The following is a 21,219-nucleotide window of genomic DNA, read 5'->3' as shown; positions in this document are numbered from 1 at the left end:
CACTTGCCTTGCATGCCAGAGGCCCTGGGTTTGATTCCTCAGCACCACATAAGCAAAAAGAAAAAAACCTGTGGCTCAAGTGGTAGAGCGTTAGCCTTGAGCTGAAGAGCTGAGGGACAGCACCCAGGCCCAGAGTTCAGGCCCCACGACTGGACCCAAAAAAAAAAAAGAGGAATCTGCCCCCCAATCCCTTTCCCAGAGCTTAGCAGGCACTAGTAGTCCTGACTCAGCCATCTTCTAGATCTAGGGCTTAGGCAAGCCCTTTAGTCATCCAAGGCTCCAGTTTCCTAATCTACCAAACATAAGGAACAGACCTACTTCACTGTATTGTGATGATTAAATAGAATAATATACACAAAGCATATCTTCTCAGAGTGTTCAGGAGGCAGTGGCTTTAATTATATAGGTTCCACTACAAGTATTGAGTGGGACTCTTTTCCATTATCTGTGAGTTCTCACATTTTCTAACAACTAAAAACAAACTTTAGATCTTTCCTAATTCTCCCCCTGATTTCAAGGATTTTGTGTGTTTAACATGCAGAGGGCTGATGAATGTGTTCAGAATGAGAAGATGTTGGAAACACTGAGATTGACTTAGTTTTAATGCCAGCATTAAACAGTTAGAAGAGCATAAGTCAGCAAATGAAAGAAATGTAAAGCAGTTATGTAAAGGGAAGAGGCACAACACACAGAGAGACAGTGGTGACCTTCAGGGGCCAGCTGGTACCAGCTCAGAGAGTCAAGGGATTGTCTTTCATAAAGCATCTTAAAATCTATCCTGGCATCTTAAACTCTATCACAGTGGAAGTGTTTATGTAAAAGACAACTTAAAAGATGCTTTTGCTGGGTCTTAGGACTTAACTACAAGTCCCCCAACTTTGTATATGGGACCTATGATCTAAGCTATTTTCCACTACAGTCAATTTTGCAGTCACCAAGAAAGGCCAGATTCACTGATAACCATTTTGTGTGGAAGGCATACTGTCCCTCAAATAGGCAGTGTCTTTTTTTATCATCTTGTACAAACAGCCAAAACTCGGCTCCAGTAATAAAGTAATAACTTCTCCAGATCTCCTCCAGAGACAAAGACTGAGCTAGTGGCCAACTAGGCCTCATCTGTGTCCTGGGACTGTTTAACTATTAATAGTTTTCTCACTTTCTGCCCCTAATTCTCCCCAGTTAACCTTAAAAGCCAAGGTCTGTACCTTGGAGGATGGTTGAAGATGGACTGAAGTGCTGTCTTCCCATGATTGCCATGTAATAAATCTCCTTCCTCTGTCCTTCATCATGTATTTTTATTTGGCATAGGGGGATAAGTGGCCAGACAGAACCTGAGACTCCTGGTCTTTGGGCCTGTGGTTGACACCACATTTACACATGAAACTATCAGAAAAGACTACTCTCTGATGTTCCTCATTGATTATTAAACATGTCCCTGTATACTAAGAAGGCTGAAGCCTCATTGGTTCTCTTCCATATTGATGCCCAGATTCATTATCACAACAGACAGACCTAGAATTGTAAGAGACTCATTAACATCAGAAAATAAATCCCATCTTTATTGGCTTCTGTGTAACTGCTGGATACTCTGTGTTCATGTGTGTATGTTCATGTGCCTTTGCATTGTACAAAAAGGACTAATTGTCAATCTTTAAAAAAAGTGTGAGGCCAGGTACTAGTGACTCATGCTGTTAATCCTACTCAGGAGACTGAGATCTGAGAATCGTGGTTCAAAGCCAGCCTGGGCAGGAAAGGCCGAGAGACTGTAATCTCCAATAAACTACTCAGATAAAGCCATAAGTAGTGTTGTGGATCAAATGGCAGAGTGCTAGCTTGAACAAAAGAAGCCCAGGGACAGTGCCCAAGCAGAGAGAGAGAGAGAGAGAGGAAAAGATGTAAAGAAAAGCACAAAACAGACAGTTTAGATTCTAGCATCCATGCTTGCTAGAAATGAATTCTCACACGATTGCCTAATGCTTGTGTTCTCACAAGCAACTAAGGAACATACAAACTGTACCTTTATTTTAGTCAATTCCTATTGAACTGCTGCTGTCATTCATGTAAGCCTCCTCTTTTGAAACTGAACATGAACTTGATATGCAGTGGGAAAGTAACAAGTCCCAGAATACATAAGGGGCAGCCACTCTATTCTTTGAATAATCAGCTACATTCTCACAGAGCTTCCCAGTGGAATGGAAAATGTGAATAGCCTACTCTCCCAGAGACTGTCCTGGAAAGAGCTGGCAGCTAATCATGAGGACAAGCAAGAGCAAAGCAAGGACTGGGGTTACAAACAGCAACGACTAGGAAGATACTGAGCCCCAAATTGAGAAGTTCAGTCAACACATGAAGAGCTTCCTCTCCAGCAGTGGTTCCTCACTTTTATTGAGCAAACCCTGCTCTTGTTTAACAGACTAAACACATTTAGATTCAGTAGAATGATGGAACTGAGAATTTACATTTCTAGCATGTCCCTAGCAGTGTCTGTTCACCAGATATGTTTTGATAACCACTGCCTTCGAACCTGGCCATTCAAGTCTTGGTTTGTGGAGCCAAAGCATAGATATCACCTAGAGCTTCCCTAGAAATTAATATCTTAGGGTTTTTTTTTTAGCTCAGGAGTAATTTTTAGGAATTGCTTAATGTGAAATGGACCCTTAAAGTCTTACAGGCTTGGCTGATCATATCTAACTTAATGCTGAGACCACACCTTAAACCAGACACTGAAGGCAAAGCCCTACTCATTATGAAGATACATGTGGTTGTATTATGAAGAACCTGCCAGGCTCAGGAAGAAAAGTCCCTGCCACTCTATCTTTGAAATAACTAGCAAAAAAAATAGGGCTGGAGATGGAGATATGACTCAAGTGCTCTTGAACAAGAATGAGACACTGAGTTCAAATCCCAGTTCTGAGTGAGAGCGAGCAAGAGAGCAAGAGAGCGAAGGGGGGGAGGGAGAAGGGAGAGAGCGCACACAAAGGCAAAACAAAAGCAAAAGAGAGAAAAGCTTATGGTTCAGCTGTTTCTGGTTACCTACTCCTGACACCGGTCACGGGCCTTGCTAATTAGCACAACAAATATATCTTCTTTGTCTCCCTTCCTCAGTTCTACAAATCCAAGTTAAACACATCTCCTCAAAGCATCTCAAATATGCCTGTGACAATCTCTGAGCATCCAACAGTGTTGCCAGAGGCCACACACTAAAACACTGTAGGATTCCTGTGATATCACCTCTTAGATCTCCATGAGTCATCTCTCTCCTGTTAAAAAAAACCTTAAATTTTCCATTGCTCAATTTTCTGTCTTCTCCTTGCATTCAGAATAAAATCTCTTAAGAGTTTTGAGTTTCTTCATGTCACCACGGAATCTAGCGCAAAGAATGTATCTGGGACATGCCTGTTAATAATTACTGAAGACTTAGATCATCATCCCTTAGAAATTAAAATCAACATAATGATTTTTGCCAATTCCATAAATCCCACACGGTAAATATAACAACTCAAAACACAAGATTATAAATCATAGATGTAAAAGTCATGTTTTTCATTGCTAATTCTTGGTTTTCAGACTGCTAAGTACAGGAATTTAAAATGACTGGGAGAGCTGTCAAAACATAAATTCAAAGCTTTTGTCATTCTATACATTTTATTACTTGAATCAAGACAAACCTCCTGGTAAATATTAGGCTTTTTCTTTCCTGTCTACAGTTTGAGAAAGCTGTTCCACATTTATAAGAACCAGGAATAGTAAGGAAAGGTAAGAACTGCATAAAGGCAAAGGGTTTACCCAAAGAGCGTTCCTGTCAGGTTGGTAGAAGCAATGAGTCACAGAGGCTCCTGTGCAAAGGTACAGTTTCCCCTTAGAAAAACCAATGTCAGGAAGGGATGACATTGATGTATTATATTGTATATATTGTACTTATAAACTGATTTACTGACTTTAAACCCCTTTGTACAACTATTTGAAGATAATGAAATAATGGAGTAAATAAATGAATGTCAAATCCCTGTTCCTTCTCATGGGAGGTTAGCCTTAGGAAGGACTTCAGAGGTCATCTCCTCTAAACCTCATGTTGAAAACATTGAGATAACATGGCTCAACAGACATGCAACTTGGTCTATCTATTCTATAAACCAAGACTGCCAATTCCTAGCTTAGGCTTTCATCAACTATGGCACCATTCCACTTCATCTCATTATTTCAGTCAAAAGAAAGCCACTTAGAAAATGTGCTTTGACCTACCCTAGCATTTCCTGTAGTCATTTGTTAACCCTTTGCGTGCCAGTACCCAGGGCTTATAACATGGGAATGAGCAAAGAGACAAAGATCCCTGCCCTTTCAGCACCTACATCGAGCTCCTTCTGGAACACAGAAGTTGGGAGAAGAAGAAAAGGAAGAAAAGACAACTGAGATATACAGTGGGGAGAAAAAAAAAAACGTGATCTGTGTTCTTTTTTCTTTCAGGGTTTGCTTTTTACACCTTAAATCTTTTCTTTCATAATAATAGTGTATTTCAAATACAATAAAGTTCAACCATTTACACTGTAGTTTGGTGAGTTTAACCTGTACACAAAGTTATACCACCATCACTACTAAGTTTGGAACATTTTCAGCATTCAAAAAAGAAGCCCTTATACCCATTAGGAATCACTCTCCATTCCGCCACATCCCACTCCAACTCTAGGCAACCGTTAGTCTACTTTCTGCCTCTCTGAATTTGCCTTCTCTGTATATCTCATATAGAGTCATGTAATAGGTGAGTTTTCTAGCTTCTACTTGGTATACTTTTAAGATCATCATATTATAGCACATTGCAGTATTTGATGCTTTTTTATTGCTGAATAATGTTCCATTACGAGCTATTCTTTTTTTCACACCTCAAAATTTCTATGAAGAAACACACATCATCTTTAGGAGGAAGGTGTTAACAGAATGTGAGGCTTAGAAGGAAACATATCCTGACCCTGGTTCCAACCTCTTCCACACAGTAGCTTCAAAGAATCGATGCACAGTACCTGACCAGATCCATCCCCAGTAAGGCTTCAGTCTCAGCAGCAGGTTCTCTGGCATTGATGGCTTCATTGGCTATGCATACTCCATGCTCATTGGCTCCCATTTCTGCTCCCCAAAGCCAGGCAGGTCTGCTTATCACTATGGCATGGGTCCTCAGAACTTGGTCAATTGAAATGTAAGTGCACTAAAATATGAAAACAAAAAAGAAAGCACCATCATGCCAGATACCACGTGCCACTTACTTCCCACCTTGGTATTTACCATAAGCCATCTCATCAGGTACGAATATAGTCAAAACATGAAATGCCTTGGGAATGATTTCCGTGGTAAATTTCGGTCTATTTGGCTCAAGCCAATCTATTCACAACACCTCCATGTAGAGCAATTGTCTGAAACCAGATATTCAGCCAATCATTGCTCTAACATTTTATAACTAGTCCTCTCCATAATCACAGCTAACTATCAGCATGTCAAACACACACAGATCTTTGTTTTCATTCGCAAAACTCATGATATGCATATTTTTCCACTTTTCTTTGGTGTTCTATGAGCTATAGCTTCAAATGAAACTTCATAGAAAAGCCTGATAGAATGCAGAGTAAAGGGAAAACGCATTGTCTGGATATGGGAGGTATCCTGAGCCTGCAATGATCCTCAATGCTTCCTGAAATACAGAAACCACCAACATGCTTGCAGTAATGGTAGAAAAGGGGGAAGAATATGATAATACTGACACTGGACTGTTGAATAACAATGTACTTTCCTGTCTGTCCCTCTAGAGTCTCATATTAAGTTGATAAGATAGATAATAAGGAAGCCATCCCAGAGAGCTAAACTTTTGTTATTCCTTTCTCTCTCTCTATCTCTGTCTCTTTCTCTGTATCTCTGTGTGTCTCTGTCTCTGTCTCTGTCTCTCTCTCTCTCTCTCTCCCTCTCACCTCCCCCTCTTTCTCTCCTCATTGGTGGTGCTGGGGTTTAAACCCATGCCCTTATGTATGGTAGGCACACACTCCCTACTTGAGCCATGCCCTTAACTCAGAGAGTTCTATTTCAAACTTATGTTAGAACTGTAGTTAGACATGTACATCTCACCTTCCTGAGGCCACACTGTGTCTTTACCTGGAAAACGAGGAAGCTGATTTAGAACAAATTGTTTTGTCCAAAGTATTTTAACCTTAGAACACTTCCTTCATACAAACTCTCATACAGAAGCAAAAACATAATGAAACTAGTCAATATGAAGAAGAGTTGTGCTATTGGGGTGAGGATAATCACTCACGTCCTTACCTACCCATTCTTCCTTCTCTTTCCTCATATCATGGCCCCTGGTTGGATTGGGGTACCAGGTTATCTGAGGGGGTCATAGCTCTGACCACCTGTGAGCCTGAAAAACCCATTTGACCAGTTATAGAGCACTGAGTACATTCAAGGCATTTTAAGCCAAATTCTATTGGTGTAAAGAGTATGGCCAGTCTCTGTCCTTTTTTCTGGGAAGGAAGGAGAGGGACACACAAAATTACTGTAATTACCATGATGATTTGGTACATGTCACTGAGCCCGGCCCATTCTACATGTTTGGCATCTTATTCCTCCATCTGATCAACCATATATGACTTCCCATTACCATGTCATTTACTGTTTCTAAATTACTACATTATTGAACATGTGCTATTGCTGTCTCCCCATCTAGAATGTAAGTTCAACAAGGGAAAGAGATGTCTTGATTGTTTAGTTCACATATCCTATGGCTGGTGAAGAGTAGGCATCAATAACCTTTCTTTTTTGGATGGATGGATGGATGAATGGATGGATAGATGGACATGTGGCTAACAAAAGTCTAAGGAGCATAATAAGGGCTCAAAAGAACCTAAGCGACTAGAGGTTTTGTCAAATGGTTTACATTTGAATTTATTTTGAAGAATGGGGACAGATATTAAGGTATTCCAGAAAGAGCTAAGAGCCTGAGAAAGAAGCAAGGATGAGCTTGGCATGTTCATGATTCAGGGAGGTCCTCACTGTACTGCTGAGAACCAACTGATAAGCATGTTACACACTGAAGCAAAAAGATCAGATATGGCCAGACACCAGTGGCTCAGGCCACTGGTCTGGCTACTCAGGAGGCTGAGATCTAAAGACCACAGTTCAGAGCCAGCCCAGGCAGGTAAGTTTGTGAAAATTATCTCCAATTAACCTCGAGGAAGCTGGAAGTAGAGCTGTGGCTCAAAGTGATAGGATGTTAGCCTTGAACAAAAGAGCTCAGGGATACTTCAAGCCCCACAATCAACTGGAAAAAAAAAAAGATCAGCATATGCCCATAACTTTAGCTGTTTGGAGGATGAGATCAGGAAGGTCACAGTTGTAGGCTATCTAGGCAAAAATTCTGACATGTCACATTTCAACAGAAGCAGCTAGATGTGACGGCATACACCTGTCATAACCAGCTGTAGCAAGAAGTACAGACAGCAGACAGAAAGCTCATAGGGCAGGCCCACTTTGGGAAAAGGCAAGTCCTATTCTCAAAAACAGCCAGAGCAAGGCAGATGCCAATGGCTCACGCTTATAATCCTAGCTATTCAAGAGGCTGGTATCTGAAGATCAAGGTTTGACGCCAACTTCAGGCAGGAAAGTTCATGAGACAATTAACAAACAAAAGAACAAGAGTAGAGCTATGGCTTCAGTGGTAAAGTGCTAGCCTTGCGTATAAAAGATCAGGGGCAGTGCCCATGCCCCTCAATTCAAGCCCCAGCACCAGACACACACACACACACACACACACACACACACAGCTAGAGCATAAAGGGCTAGAATCATGGCTCAAGTGGGGTAGATTATCTGCCTTGTAAGTATGAACCTCTAAGTTCAAACCCCAGTGCCACAAAAAGAATGACAGCAACCAAAAATAAATAAATAAAAGACCAGATGGTCCTTGTGGGAGTTCAAAATATATGCAGTCAACTTGACATTTTTCAGGCCAAATTTAGAATGATGAGGAAGAAAAGGGATCCCCAAGTAGCCAGATGGGACAAATCAACCTCTAGTAAGCAGTGTCCTGAAAGCCAATGAGCCAAAACAGCAGAAGCCTCAGAGAAACACTGGTCCCTTGTGGCTTCTTCGTTAAGGAACATAGGAGTCTGGGCCTAATAAGGCCTTTCTTTGATAGCTCCCTTGTGTTTTAAATCTGGGTTATCACAGCTACCTCTAGAATTAGGGGTAGAATAGGGAAAGATGATCACATCAGTCTCCTATAATTGATTATTTAAAAAATTATTTAAAAATACAGGTTGGAAGCACACTTCACAAAGAACACTTATACTAGATTAATAGTTAGCTAAATTTTGTAAAGTTCCCATCTAGAACATCAGCTCTGCAGTTAGTCACTTTTCTAAATAAAATTCACTAACCTGAGTCATGGCCACATTATTAGTGAAGCAAAGGAGTGAAGCATAAGTTTCACCCAGGAAATACACCCAAAAAGAACCTGGAACCTTTATTGTGTAAAAAAAAAAAACCTAAAACTAAAAACAACACAACAATACAATGCCCCAAATCAAATGTTCTGGGTAAATTCCTGTTAGAAAAGGAAAAGCAAAAGAGAAAATGTTCTCCACAGAGAGCTCCGCATAGATGTATCTTTAATGGCTCTTTACCAAAGTGGATCAGTCCTCAATTTAAATTATTACATTATTTAAATAGACCCCATAAAGAGATGAGCAATTTGCCTTGCTACCTCCTGGGGAGTCCTACTCTGCCTTTTATAAAACTAATCCATCAGCAATGTGACTTTGGGGTACCAAATGCACATGCCAATATAAGAACAGTTCATGTGGTAGTGCAAATGTCAGTGCTGCCTAATGGAAATCATGAGGTTTAGAAAGTCTGGCATGGGCACACCTGCCATGACGGAGGATGGAAACGCCTTGAAAAGGCTTCCCAGACAGAAGCAAAGCCTTCAGAGCAAGCCCTTTACTGCCTTGAAGGATTGGGTTAAAAATGATAAGCAAGATCAGCTTCATGCAGGCGCCTACACCACCCTCATTCCAGCACACATTATTTCTGGATGCCACCCGGTGAAAAGGGAACAGACACTCACACAATAAGCATTTCAGTTAATGAAACGCAACCATTGTGCCTTTCCTACTGTACTCAACTGGTGAACACAGGCCTGGCACCACCAGCAAAAACCATTGTGAGATACGCTGATGAGTCAGCTAAACGTGGGGGATGGAGAAACAAAGGCAGGGAACATGGGACGCTTTGGAGAAACAGCTTGATTTGGAGAAACCTGCAAACCTAAAAAGAAACATTGCTCATGATCACTGAGGGTTTTTTTATTTGTTTCTTTGGTTTTTGCATGTTTGATTTCAATTCTTTTTACTGCAGTGATGGGCCTGCTACTTGAACCTTAAGGTTCATGTAAGTCTAAACACTACAAGGTCACAAGACAAGTAATGCCCTTAACCACCTCTTGGATGAACACTGCCTGGTATTTCCCTGAAGCTTCAAGAGATCTGTAAGGGTATGCAATGTGGAAGCCTGAGCTCAGCAGTGAACTAAGGAAAGAGGCAAGACACTATTTCTCACCTCACATTACTGAGAATGATGACCTGGATAATGATAAGAAATTTCATTTTGGCTGCTGATGTTAACAAATGACTCATGGCATGCATGCATCATTTCTATAGCTGCGGGAAAAGACAGCCTTGCTCTGACCATCCAAGGCCATGAATTCCTGGACTCAATATGAAGCAGGAGCTAAAGATATATAGCTCAGTCTTCAGAAATGAGTTGCACAATACTCCAGTTTTCAGTACTAACCAACGCAAGTCTGCAGACCCCAATAAAAGCTTGAGATTTGGGACCTCCACTGCAATGCTCCATCTTGAGCCTGCCCACTATCCCATCTGGAGGGCATTCTTTTGCCTTGCTTTTGTTTTGCTTTGCTTTGCATTACTAAACCTGATCTTTCTTAAGTATCCTCCTGTGTCCACCCTTGAACTCTCTGGCCACCAGAACTGGTGGCCCCACATGCATAGCCTCTACCATACAATTTTCCTAACTGTGATGCTTCTCCTAAGTATTTTCACTAATAATGGAAAGAAAAAACAACCAAAAAGTCTGCCCCAGCTGGGTGCTGGTGGCTTATGCCTATAATCCTAGCTATTCAAGAGGCTTAGGACTGAGGATCATTGTTCAAAGCCAACTGGGTCAGGAAAGTCCATGAGATTCTAATCTCCAATTAACCACCAGAAAACTGGTAGTGGCACTGTGGCTCAAGTGGTAGAGCGCTCACCTTGAGCTGAAGAGCTCAGGGACAAAACCCAGGCCCAGAGTGCAAGCTCCATGACTGACAAAAAAAAAAAATCTACCCCAAAACCTGAAAGTTACATAACCTCATTGAGAATATTGAGTCTACATAGCACTTCATATAGTGTAAAAAAATACATAAATTAAAATTTACCTTCCAAAAGAAGAAAAGCAATGGAGACAAAAAATGGAGATGAAATTTATTACTGAATAATAAAAGACTTTCAGTAAGTATTATTTATCAAATATAATTCTGCTAATCAAGAGTTCTGTCTCCTTAAACTGACAAAACCAGTTTCTTGGTCCTCATGTAGAAATAATGTACCCAAAATCCATTGTTTATTCTGGAACAGTATTCTGATATTGGTTCAATGTTTTCCTAAATAGAAGGTTTGACTATATAATAGATACATACTATAAATGGGCATGCTCTCACAAAACACACACACACACACACACACACACACACCACAGCATACCATTATTCAGAGAGTCAGTGGAGGTACTGTTCTCAGAATGCACTGTGTGATGCATCAGTGGTACAGCATCCTCAGAGAGGACATAGAAGCATTAAAAACAATCACACATATTTATCTATTTTATCATATAACCCAAACATAAAGCATTAAAAACCCAGAACGCTCACACAGAAAAGACTAAAAAGATATACAATTCTAATGTTCTCGTCAGCCAATTGTGCAGCTGAACAAAACTGCTTTGGTGCTAAAGCAACTTGTTTCTTATGCTCCTAGTCTGAAGAAGAATAAACTTGACTATGGTAGGCGATAGATAGATGCCACCAATGAGAAGATGACAAGAGGGTGGGTGGACAAAGTAGAAGGGCAGACTTCCTGGAAGAATAGAACAACTCAGAGGGTTGCGGGATGGATGAGTAATCAGGATGACTTTTTGCATGTGGTTATTTTCAGGAAAGAAGTTCCTGGGATTTCAAGACATGTGTCTCTAAAGTCACGAAATGGATGAAGAATAGATGGCTTTGTGAGATGTACTCATTCCTGAGTTTAAAAAAAAAATCTGGTAACTTTTATGAAAAGTCACAAGATAATAATTGTGGCTCATAGGCCTCTAAGTGGCAAAGCACCCACTATCCTATACTAAGGTAAAGACAGTGTGGAGATGAGTGTGACTGTGGGGGTTAAGTCGATGAGCAGACTCGGTCTCTCCGTGGAATGGCTCACTGCATGGAAGTCTGGTGCCTCCCTGCCACCCGCATGGCCTTCACCGCCAATGCCCAGCAACGACCACCACCACCTCCTGCCCTGTAGCTGCTGCCTTGGGACCGGATGTATGAGGAGGCCACAATCTTCAATGAGCAGACATATTCCTCAGCTCTGTGGTGTTCTTGGTCACACATTTATGGAGTTTCTGAAGGGCAGTGGAGATTACTGCCAGACACAGCACGACCTCTATGCAGACAAGTGAACTGTAGAAATCCATTTCTACTCCACCAAGAAGCCCCTACAAGAGTGGTTAACCTGGACACAGAAGTGTTGGATTGCAATCTACAGAGCATTTTCCAAGAGTTCTGACCGGATGGGGGTAAACCTCAGTACACTTGCCTTCTATTGCCTCAGTATGACTGGATTGAAGAGTTGCTACTTCCCGTTAGGAGGTTCATTTCATTTATCATTACTCCCAATTTCATGAAGCACTGTGCATTTTAAGTGGAGTATATTGAAGTAGACTTCAGTTTCTTTGTATCTTTCCTGTATTCAACTTTTTAACTTCCGTAATAACCCTACTGAGTGTTTTAAGTAAGTTAACATGGCTCAAATGAATCACCCTGCTCCTGCGGAAGTCACATACAAGAACATGAGATTCCTTATTACACACAATCCAACCAATGCAGCCTTAAACAAGTTTATTGAGGAACTTAAGAAGTATGGAGTTACCACAATCGTAAGAATATGTGAAGCAACTTAGGACACTACTCTGGTGGAGAAAGAAGGCATCCATGTTCTCAATTGCCTTTTGATGGTGGTGTGTTACCCTCCAACCAGATTGTTAATGACTGGTTAAGTCTTATAAAAATAAAAATTTGTGAAGAACCTGGTTGCTGTATTGCTGTGTATTGTGTTGCAGGCCTTGGGAGAGCTCCAGTGCTTGTTGCCCCGGCACTAATTGAAGGTGGAATGAAATATGAAAATGCAGTACAGTTCATAAGACAAAAGCGGCGTGGAGCCTTTAACAGCAAGCAGCTTCTGTATTTGGAAAAGTACCAACCTAAAATGCGGCTAATCTTTAAAGATGCCAATGTTCACAGAAACAACTATTGCATTCAATAAAACTGGGTGCCTGGTGCCATTGCTTCAGAAGTGGAACCTAATTTGCCATAACAATATTGGTTTGATGAATGAGTCTAGTAAAACTTCCATAGGAATATTGAAAGGCAGTTTTTCAGGCTGCGAGCTTGACACTATTGCTGTTTGGGTTTTGCTTGACCTAGTTGGACACTTAGTAAAAAGAAAAAACAAAATTCTTGCTGTCGAGCATTTAAAATGTGCTCATCACTTATATTAATTGGCCTTTCCTAAAAATCATTGAGTTACATTTTTAAGTAGATTACCATGCTGCCAGGTACCAGTGGCTCATGCCTGTAATCCTAGCTATTCAGGAGGCTGAGATCTGAGGATTGCAGTTCAAAGCCAGCCCAGGCAAGAAAGTCCATAAGACTCTTATCTCCAAATAACCACTAGAAAACCAGAAGTGGCATTGTGGCTCAAGTAGTAGAGCACTAGCCTTGAGCTGAAGGGCTAAGGGACAGCACCCAGGCCCAGAGTTCAAGAAAACCAACCAATATATATAGATAGATAGATAGATAGATAGATAGATAGATAGATAGATAGATAGATAGATAGATAGATAGATATAGATATAGATATATAGATATAGATATATACATATATATAGATATGTATATATGTGTATATATGTATATATGTGTATATATATTATATATACACATATATACATATATATGTGCATATATACAAGCATATATATATGTGCATATATATACATATCTATATTCCTATGCCAGAATCTTTATCAATATATAAAAAATTTAGAAACATTAGGTGCCAAAATATCCAGCACAATACTTGTATATTTTTAATACCATTTAGAACCAAAATTCCAGAAACTCAAGACCTATATGATTTATTCCTTCAGTCATTTCAAACATTTCAAACTGGCTATTTGCCTACCCATTTTATGTTAACATCTCCCACATTCATATGTCAGGTTTGTGTAACCATTGATTTTTTTTTCTACCAAGTCTTAAGGTCATTATTTAATGTCTTTCTATATGTCTCTATGCTGTTATGGGAAAACTCCATTTTGAAAGTCTTCATTATTACAGAAGCACATGTCTTTACTAATGTCTCCAGACATAAAAGCCTTATAGTTAATTTAATGTTGGCACTCTGAGGTGCAGCTTCACAGAGAGAGCCTGAAAATATGGGAGGGAGCTATTGATTATTTTTAGTACAATGTTGCCTTTGTCTTGTGCAGAACATGTAGAGTATGCGCTTTAATTTAGTAAATATTTTTAAAGTATAGATCCTTTGTTTTAGCTAAAATTCTTAATCATTAAATTTCTGATACTGTATTTTCTCCACTTAGAAGTTGTTTATCATCTTATTTTTGTTTCCCCCCTTTCTCTTCCCAGCCTCTCTTGCAAATAAATAAATAAATGGGTTTCTGCTAATGAAATTGAGCAGATATCTAATATTTTATAAGCCTTTTGAGTTGTGTAACTTAATATTTGGATACTTGATAATTAGTCCTATTATGTAATTGATAACATAATGATGTGTATTAGTGTTAGTTCAGCCATATATTTATACCATCTGGGAATGTGTGGTTATAGTTCTCAGTGTTCACCAGCTTGTAAAAACTTAGTGCAAGACCTTAAACACCTAAATAAATAATTAAATGCAATTATCATCACTGAGAGAAAAAAAAGAGCAGACTCAGAAGCATGTGCCAAAAGACAATGAGAATCATAGTCTCTAAACACAACTCCATCATTTAAAAAACAAGAAAGGAGGAGAACGAGACAGGGCAATGGCACAAATGCTTTCAGCAGCTGTATTCATAATTATCAAAGCTTGGATGCAATCAACATGTCCTTCAATAGGTGAATGCAGTACATTCAAACATTGAAATATCTTGGAAAAGACATGGAAGAAATTACAAGTGAAAGGTACCACTAATCTGAAAAGGCCATCTACCATATAATTCCAATTACACATTTTCTAAAATGTCAAAACTATGGCAATGGAGAAAAGGAATACTATATGAGGGGTAGAGAGAACTTTAAGAGTAGAAAAAGTCTCCTCTATGACACTATAATTGTGGATACATCTCACTACATGGTGTAAAAATCTCATAGAGAATAAATGAAAGATTTTAGTTAATATTGCATCCATATTGATTTATCAATCTATAGCAAGTCTACCAAATTAATGCAAGATATTGATAAAGGAGAGCTTAGAAGGAAAAGTGAGAAGGTTATGGGCACTTTCTCTAATTTTCTTTACGTTTCTGAAAACATAACAGAAATAAAATAGAAGAGATTATATACATAAATTAAATAGAAAATGGGAAAATACAATATTAATGTTTCAACACATCATTCAAAAGACATAGAATGGTAACTTGGAATAAAAAGACCCAAACCATGTGTTGCCTACAAGAAACACATCTCAGTGACAAAGAAAAATGTATGCTTTAGTGTTAAAGGATAGGCAAAGATTTTCCAAGCAAATGGACCCTGAAAACAAGCAGGAGTATCCATGTAGGTTTATTAAACAAACATTTCTAGACTTACCAGCACTGATAGAACCAACCACAGTAATAGTGAGAGGCTCTAATAATCCATTCTCACCAAGAGATAGGTTATCCAAAACAAAATCAACATAGGAACCTCTGAATTACATGATGCCACAGACCACACTTCACAGACAGACACCTACAGAGAATCTCTTCTAGTAGCTGCACAATACACATTCTTCTCAGCAGCCCATGGAAATTTCTCCAAAATAGAATACATTCTAGGACATAGAACAAGTCTTAGAAAATATAAGAAAACTGAAATAACTCAATGTATTGTGTCATATCATACTGGAATAAAACTAGACGTCAACAGCAAAAGATATCACAAAATTACATGAATGCAAACAGGTCTCAATTTGCCAGAGAAAAAAGTTGAATGATTAACTCCATTATTAATGGAAAAAAAACTTCCAACAAAATATATCTATTTCTGAATAGTGTTGTTTAAAAAAAAACACTCAAAATAGTTCATTTAGAGCTCTTAATTTGATAAAACTAAATAAAACTCAGTCCCAGAGCTAGCAACTTATTTAACGTAGAGGCACTAATGGGAACCACATTCAGTTTAGACGCAAAGGCAAAGATTCACTACCTATACTTTAACCAAGGTACAGGCCAGAAAAATCAGGCACAAAAATAATTAGAGATAGAAAAACAAAATAAAACTATATATATATATATATATATATATTTGTGAAAAACATCAAAAAAGCTATACAACCAATAAAACAATCTGGTAAAAATAGAAGATAAAACTAGCATAAGATAGATATCTGAAAGTCTAACAACACACTCTAGAAATATGGAGAAACAGGTATTGTCATACACTGTGGGCGAGAACACAAGATAGTAAAACACCCATTGGAGGAAATTTGAAAACACTAAGCAAAATTATCTATTTAATTACATTGTGACTCAGCCATCATCAAGAAACACTGACAAAAAATGATGTCTTTAAATCACTCAAGACAGGACTGGGAGAGAGCAAGGGAAGGAGTAACAAACAATTAAAAACTAAAAATAAAAAATAAACAGGAATTCATGGATAGTTTTGTTTTGTTTTATTTTTGTCAATCTTAAGGCTTGAACTCAGGGCCTGCACAGTGTCCTTGAACCTCTGTGTGCTTAAGGCTAGTGCTCTATCACTTGAGCCACAGAGCCACTTCCAGCTTTTCCTGAGTGGTTTATTAGAAATAAGAGTCTCACAGACTTTTCTGCCCAGGCTGTCTTTGAACTGCAATCCTCAGTTCTCAGCCTCCTGAGTAGCTAGGACTACAAGCATGAGCCACCAGCACCCAGCTTCATGGATAGTTTTTAACATGATAACAAATAAGACCGAATGGACATTGTGATAAATGTGCAAGGCTACTATTTACTTCAACATTATTCACATTTCACCTTCATATTTCCCCAGCAAAAGGCTGAGGAAAATATCCAGCAGCAGATAGGGTTAGTTAAGCAATGATACATTTACAGAGTGAAATACAATGCAATGAAGCATATTTAGCGTCTACAATACATACTGTATATTTTGATCTCTAACATACAAGTTTAATAAATATAACATGTAATATAAATAAAAACGATGTGGAGAAAATTATATAGACATAGATGACACATACAATATTGATAATTTTTTGGAGAAAAGCAGCACATGTGCGTGTAATTCATTAAAATGCATGTAAATTTTTAAACAAAGAATTTCCAAACACGTTCTTCTTTTGGAGAAAATACATTGAAAGAAACAAGGATAGAAGGTAGATTTCTATGAGCCTATCTTGTTTTATATATTTAACTTTGGAACTATGAAAGTACTTTACTAAATTATAAAACAAGAAACATACTAAAAATAGAATTTTCCACGTACTCTTTTTTTTTTTTAAGGCTATGAGCTCACCTGAATGGAAATGGGAATGAGCATAAATGCCATGACAATTTCAAAATGGTGCAGGCTTCCAAAAAGAAGTTAGGTGGCTAGAGGAAAAGTGAGGCAAGAGAGGAAGTGAATGAGTGGACAGAAGCGTGACTCACCTCCACCTTGCTTTCAGGCTCATGATCAGCACCTGGGAAATACACAACCTCCTGCACTTCATCTCTGGGACGAGCTGAATTCTTCCCAAACACCACCAGGCCATCCTTAGTACGTGGAGGGAAAGCCACGAAAGAGTAACTTGGAGGTGCTCCAGCCATCCTGAAAAGAGAATAGCAGAGAGAGAATGGCAGCAGGCCTGACATGAAATATTCCAATTGCAAGCACTTCAAACACTCAACTGTGCGCAGTTAGCTCATGAAGACATCCGAGTTGGCAAATGAAAGTAGAAGCCATGGAGTAGAATTACAGCCCCACAAAGACCAGACATTGTTTAGTACTTTGTGGGATTAAATTAACTCAGACTCCAACAGACTGCAGAGGCAGCCAAAGTGTACTGACATACGAGAAAGGAAAGGAAGTTATTGTTCCAGGCAAAATGTACGCATGTGTGTGCGTGCACACGCACACATGTGCACATGCACATGCACACATGCATGCATGCGCACACACACACGCACACACACACACAGAGTAACCTGTCACAGGACTAAATAAGTATGCAGCCATCCTTTGGTATTTGTGAGAGATTGGTTTCAGGACCACTTGCAGATATCAAAATCCACAGAACCTCATATATAAATAGGCAAGTGTCTGTATATAACGTATGCACATCTTCCTGATTACTCTAATTCATCTCCCGATTATTTTTAATACCTAATACAAAGTAAACTGTTCAATTATATAGGAAATGATGGCAAGAAAACGTCTTTACATGTTTTGAACAAATCAGTTCTCCTTTACCTCCACAGAGCACTGTATTTTTTAAACTTGTGGTTGGTGGAATTCACAGGTGTAGCAACTACAGAACTGATGGGCTGACCACTTCTTAGAACTGCATTACACAGGTGCCTGGCCTACTACATAACAAGATTTTAGGGTAGGAGTCTAATGAGTCTAAAGATAAACTAAAAAAATACTAATAGCCCCTGGACTGGTTGATCTCTTGAAGAGAACTATCACTTTACAAGTGCATCTAGGACTGGGGACCATATTTATCATCTGATACTACATTACCCCAACACATCACCAAGTCGAATAGATTTGAACTCCTAACTCTCTATGGAAATTATCCACTTTCCTTGATCCCTGTTGGCATCAGCCTGTACCCAAGTTCATTATTTCTGCCTGAACCATAAAGTATAAGGTTTTTACTGCAAAACCTATATTATTCCCTATCAAAATATCCTCTGCATTGCAGCCACAGTCCTCTATTTATAATGTTCTAAGTATGCACTCTTTGCTTTAAATACACCAGAAGCTGCCCACAGCTCTTAGAATAAGAATAAAGTCTGATCAAGTATGTGTCCCTTTCCCAGTCTCATGTCAAACCACCCTTTTACTCTTACAATTCCTACACACGGTCCTTTTTTGTCATATATATTTTTATTGTAAAAATACTGTACAGAAGGGTTACAGTTACATGAGTAGGGTAATGAGTATATGTCCTATAGCACTGGTACCTCTTCCTTTGTTTTTCCCCTACCATCTCTTCCCTCCCCACCTCCCCATCTCCTCCTTCCCCACCCCTGAAATTGTGAAGTTCATTTTCAACACAGTGTCTTGTACATCTCATTGTTACAATGGGTCAATCTGTATCCTTATTTAAGCATTTTGTTATTTTCCTTCCCCTCCCCAAATTATAAAAATGTATATACAAGATGCAGGACACCAGAATCAAATACAGCAAAAATGGGAATTATACCATGGGGAAAGAGCATACAAAAGAAACTAAAAAAAAATCACATAGTACATTATAAGTACATTAAAAACAATAGCAAGAAAGAAAAAAAAACTATTTGTGTCCCTATCTTGAGTTCATTTTGCTTATATGGTTATATGTACATAGCTTTTGACCTTTTCTGCTTGTCTTAGGCATATACTAGTTATTACAAATAAGGGAAACCATGGGACCTATTTTAATTTGGGCCTGGCTTACTTCACTTAATATAATTTTTTCACACGGGCTTTTTTATTAATTACTTTAATACTTCCCAGGGCCTTTGTATATGTCCCACCATTTTTTTCTGAGCATTCTTTTTTTTCTGTTCCCGACACCAAAACTGTTTTTCCACCTTAACTCTTGCAGCTTCAACTACCAGCCCAAAAGTCACTCTAATTTATATCACTGTACTATACATACACTCATAGGATCCTGTCCTTTCCCTTTAGAGTAATTCACAATCTGAAATTTTGTGGAAGTATTCTATTATGAGCAGCCAATACATAATTTCTCCTTCCAAAGCCTGAATGAGCAACAGAAACAAAAACCACTATCATCTTTGCTCACCAACATACTCCCAGGTCTATGCCATAACTTACATAGAGTAGATTGGCAACAAACCATAAACAAGTCCTCTTTTCTGTTTCCTATTTTGTACTAACTGGACTTTCTCTATAACTCTCTTTTCTCACCACCATGCCTCTGCACTTGGCCCAAAGTCTTTCCTTTAGTCCTCTCCCCTCAATCATATTCTTCAAAATCTGATACACAACTGCCCTCTTCAGAAGTGCTTTCATAAAGGACGCTGCCATTTATTCCACATGCATGAGGACAGTACTCAGACCACCCAACTGTAGCAGCCCCTTCTCCAATCTGCAGAGTATAGGCACTCAATAAACATTATCTACTAAACCAACTTTGTATTATTGTCTTCAATTATTCAACTTAAACACAACTTAGACATTTTTGTGTGTGTGCCAGTTCTGAGCCTTGAACTCAGGGCTGGGAAACCGTCCTTCAGTGTCTTTGCTCAAGGCTAGCGCTCTACAACTTGAACCACAGCTCCACTTCTGGCTTTTTGCTGGTTAATTGGAAATAGTCTCACAGACATTCCTGCCTGGGCTGGCTTTGAACTGCAATCCTCAGATCTCAGTCTCCTGAAGAGCTAGGATTACAGATGTGAGCCACTGATGACAAGCCTAACTTAAGCATGTTTTATTTTATGAGTCTAAGATAGAAGTGAGAAGTAAACAATGTTCTCAGGAAAGCACTAGACTGGTATTCAAAACTCAGTTCCAACACCAACTAGCTATGACAAGGCACTTTACCTCTCTGAGCCTAAGTTTTCCTCTTTTGCAAATGTTTTTGCCCCAGTCCACAGGTTTCTGAGTATCAGAACAATGCCTAAGAACATATTTTGCAAACCATAAGCTACATAAATGGAAGCTACACAAATGGAAGATACTTCCACATTTCACTGTTAAAATTGGACAAGAGCTCAGGTTTCTGCTAAGCAAATCAATCAGAATTGACTTGCTTCGTTCATACCTACAGCAACTATCAAATCATAGAGTTAATATTCTATGTTTAGAAGTAACTCATGAGTGACCATATTGCTCTTTCTCTATGCATATTATTTCAGATACAGGTCTGACCCCTGAGGAAAGGGGTAACAAGTTTGACAAGAAATGTACTTATTACCTTACTTATATAACTGTAACCCTTCTGTACATCTGTGGCCAGATACCCAGTGGCTCATGCTTGTAGTCCTAGCTACTCAGAAGGTTAAGATTCGAAGATCATGCTTAGAAGCCAGCCCAGGCAGAAAGTCTATGAGACTCTTATCTCCAATTAATCTCAGAAAAAGATGGATGTGATACTGTAGATCAAGTGATCAAGTGCCAGCCTTGAACCAAAAGGAGCTTAGGGACAGTGTCCGGGCCCAGAGTCCAGGCCCAGGCCCAGCAAAAGCAAGCAAACAAGCCAGCAAGAGACAGAGAGACAGAGACAGAGAGAGAAACAGAGACAGAGACAGAGACAGACAGAGACAGAGACAGACAGACAGACATGGGGGGAGGGGAGGGAAGGAAGGAAGGAAGGTAGGTAGGAAGGAAGGAAGGAAGGAAGGAAGGAAGGAAGGAAGGAAGGAAGATCTGTGGCAAATGTGGTTGTTGGTTGGATTTTGGGTGTGTGTGTGTGTGTGTGTGTGTGTGTGTGTGTGTGTGTGTGT

At 39.2% G+C, this 21,219-nt stretch overlaps 1 protein-coding gene and 1 pseudogene across 1 annotated transcript in view; one reads left to right on the top strand and one right to left on the bottom strand.

Moving 5' to 3' along the window:
- Scrn1 (secernin 1) overlaps positions 1 to 17,370 on the bottom strand; it is a 39,375-nt gene extending 22,005 nt beyond the window's left edge. The window contains exons 1-2 of the mRNA XM_013024409.1: positions 17,209 to 17,370; positions 5,016 to 5,197 (exon numbers count right to left, since the gene is read on the bottom strand). Coding sequence (XP_012879863.1) covers positions 5,016 to 5,197; positions 17,209 to 17,367 — 341 coding nt within the window. The 5' untranslated portion in view covers positions 17,368 to 17,370. The remainder of the gene's footprint in view (positions 1 to 5,015; positions 5,198 to 17,208) is intronic.
- Positions 12,103 to 12,623, top strand: LOC105991725 (annotated as a pseudogene).
- Positions 17,371 to 21,219: the final 3,849 nt, after the last annotated feature.

This window comes from Dipodomys ordii, unplaced genomic scaffold (assembly GCF_000151885.1).
Source record: "Dipodomys ordii isolate 6190 unplaced genomic scaffold, Dord_2.0 Scaffold76, whole genome shotgun sequence".
NCBI classification, from domain to species: domain Eukaryota; kingdom Metazoa; phylum Chordata; class Mammalia; order Rodentia; family Heteromyidae; genus Dipodomys; species Dipodomys ordii.
Note: the sequence above shows the minus strand (reverse complement) of the source record. Positions and strands in the feature narration are given on the sequence as shown.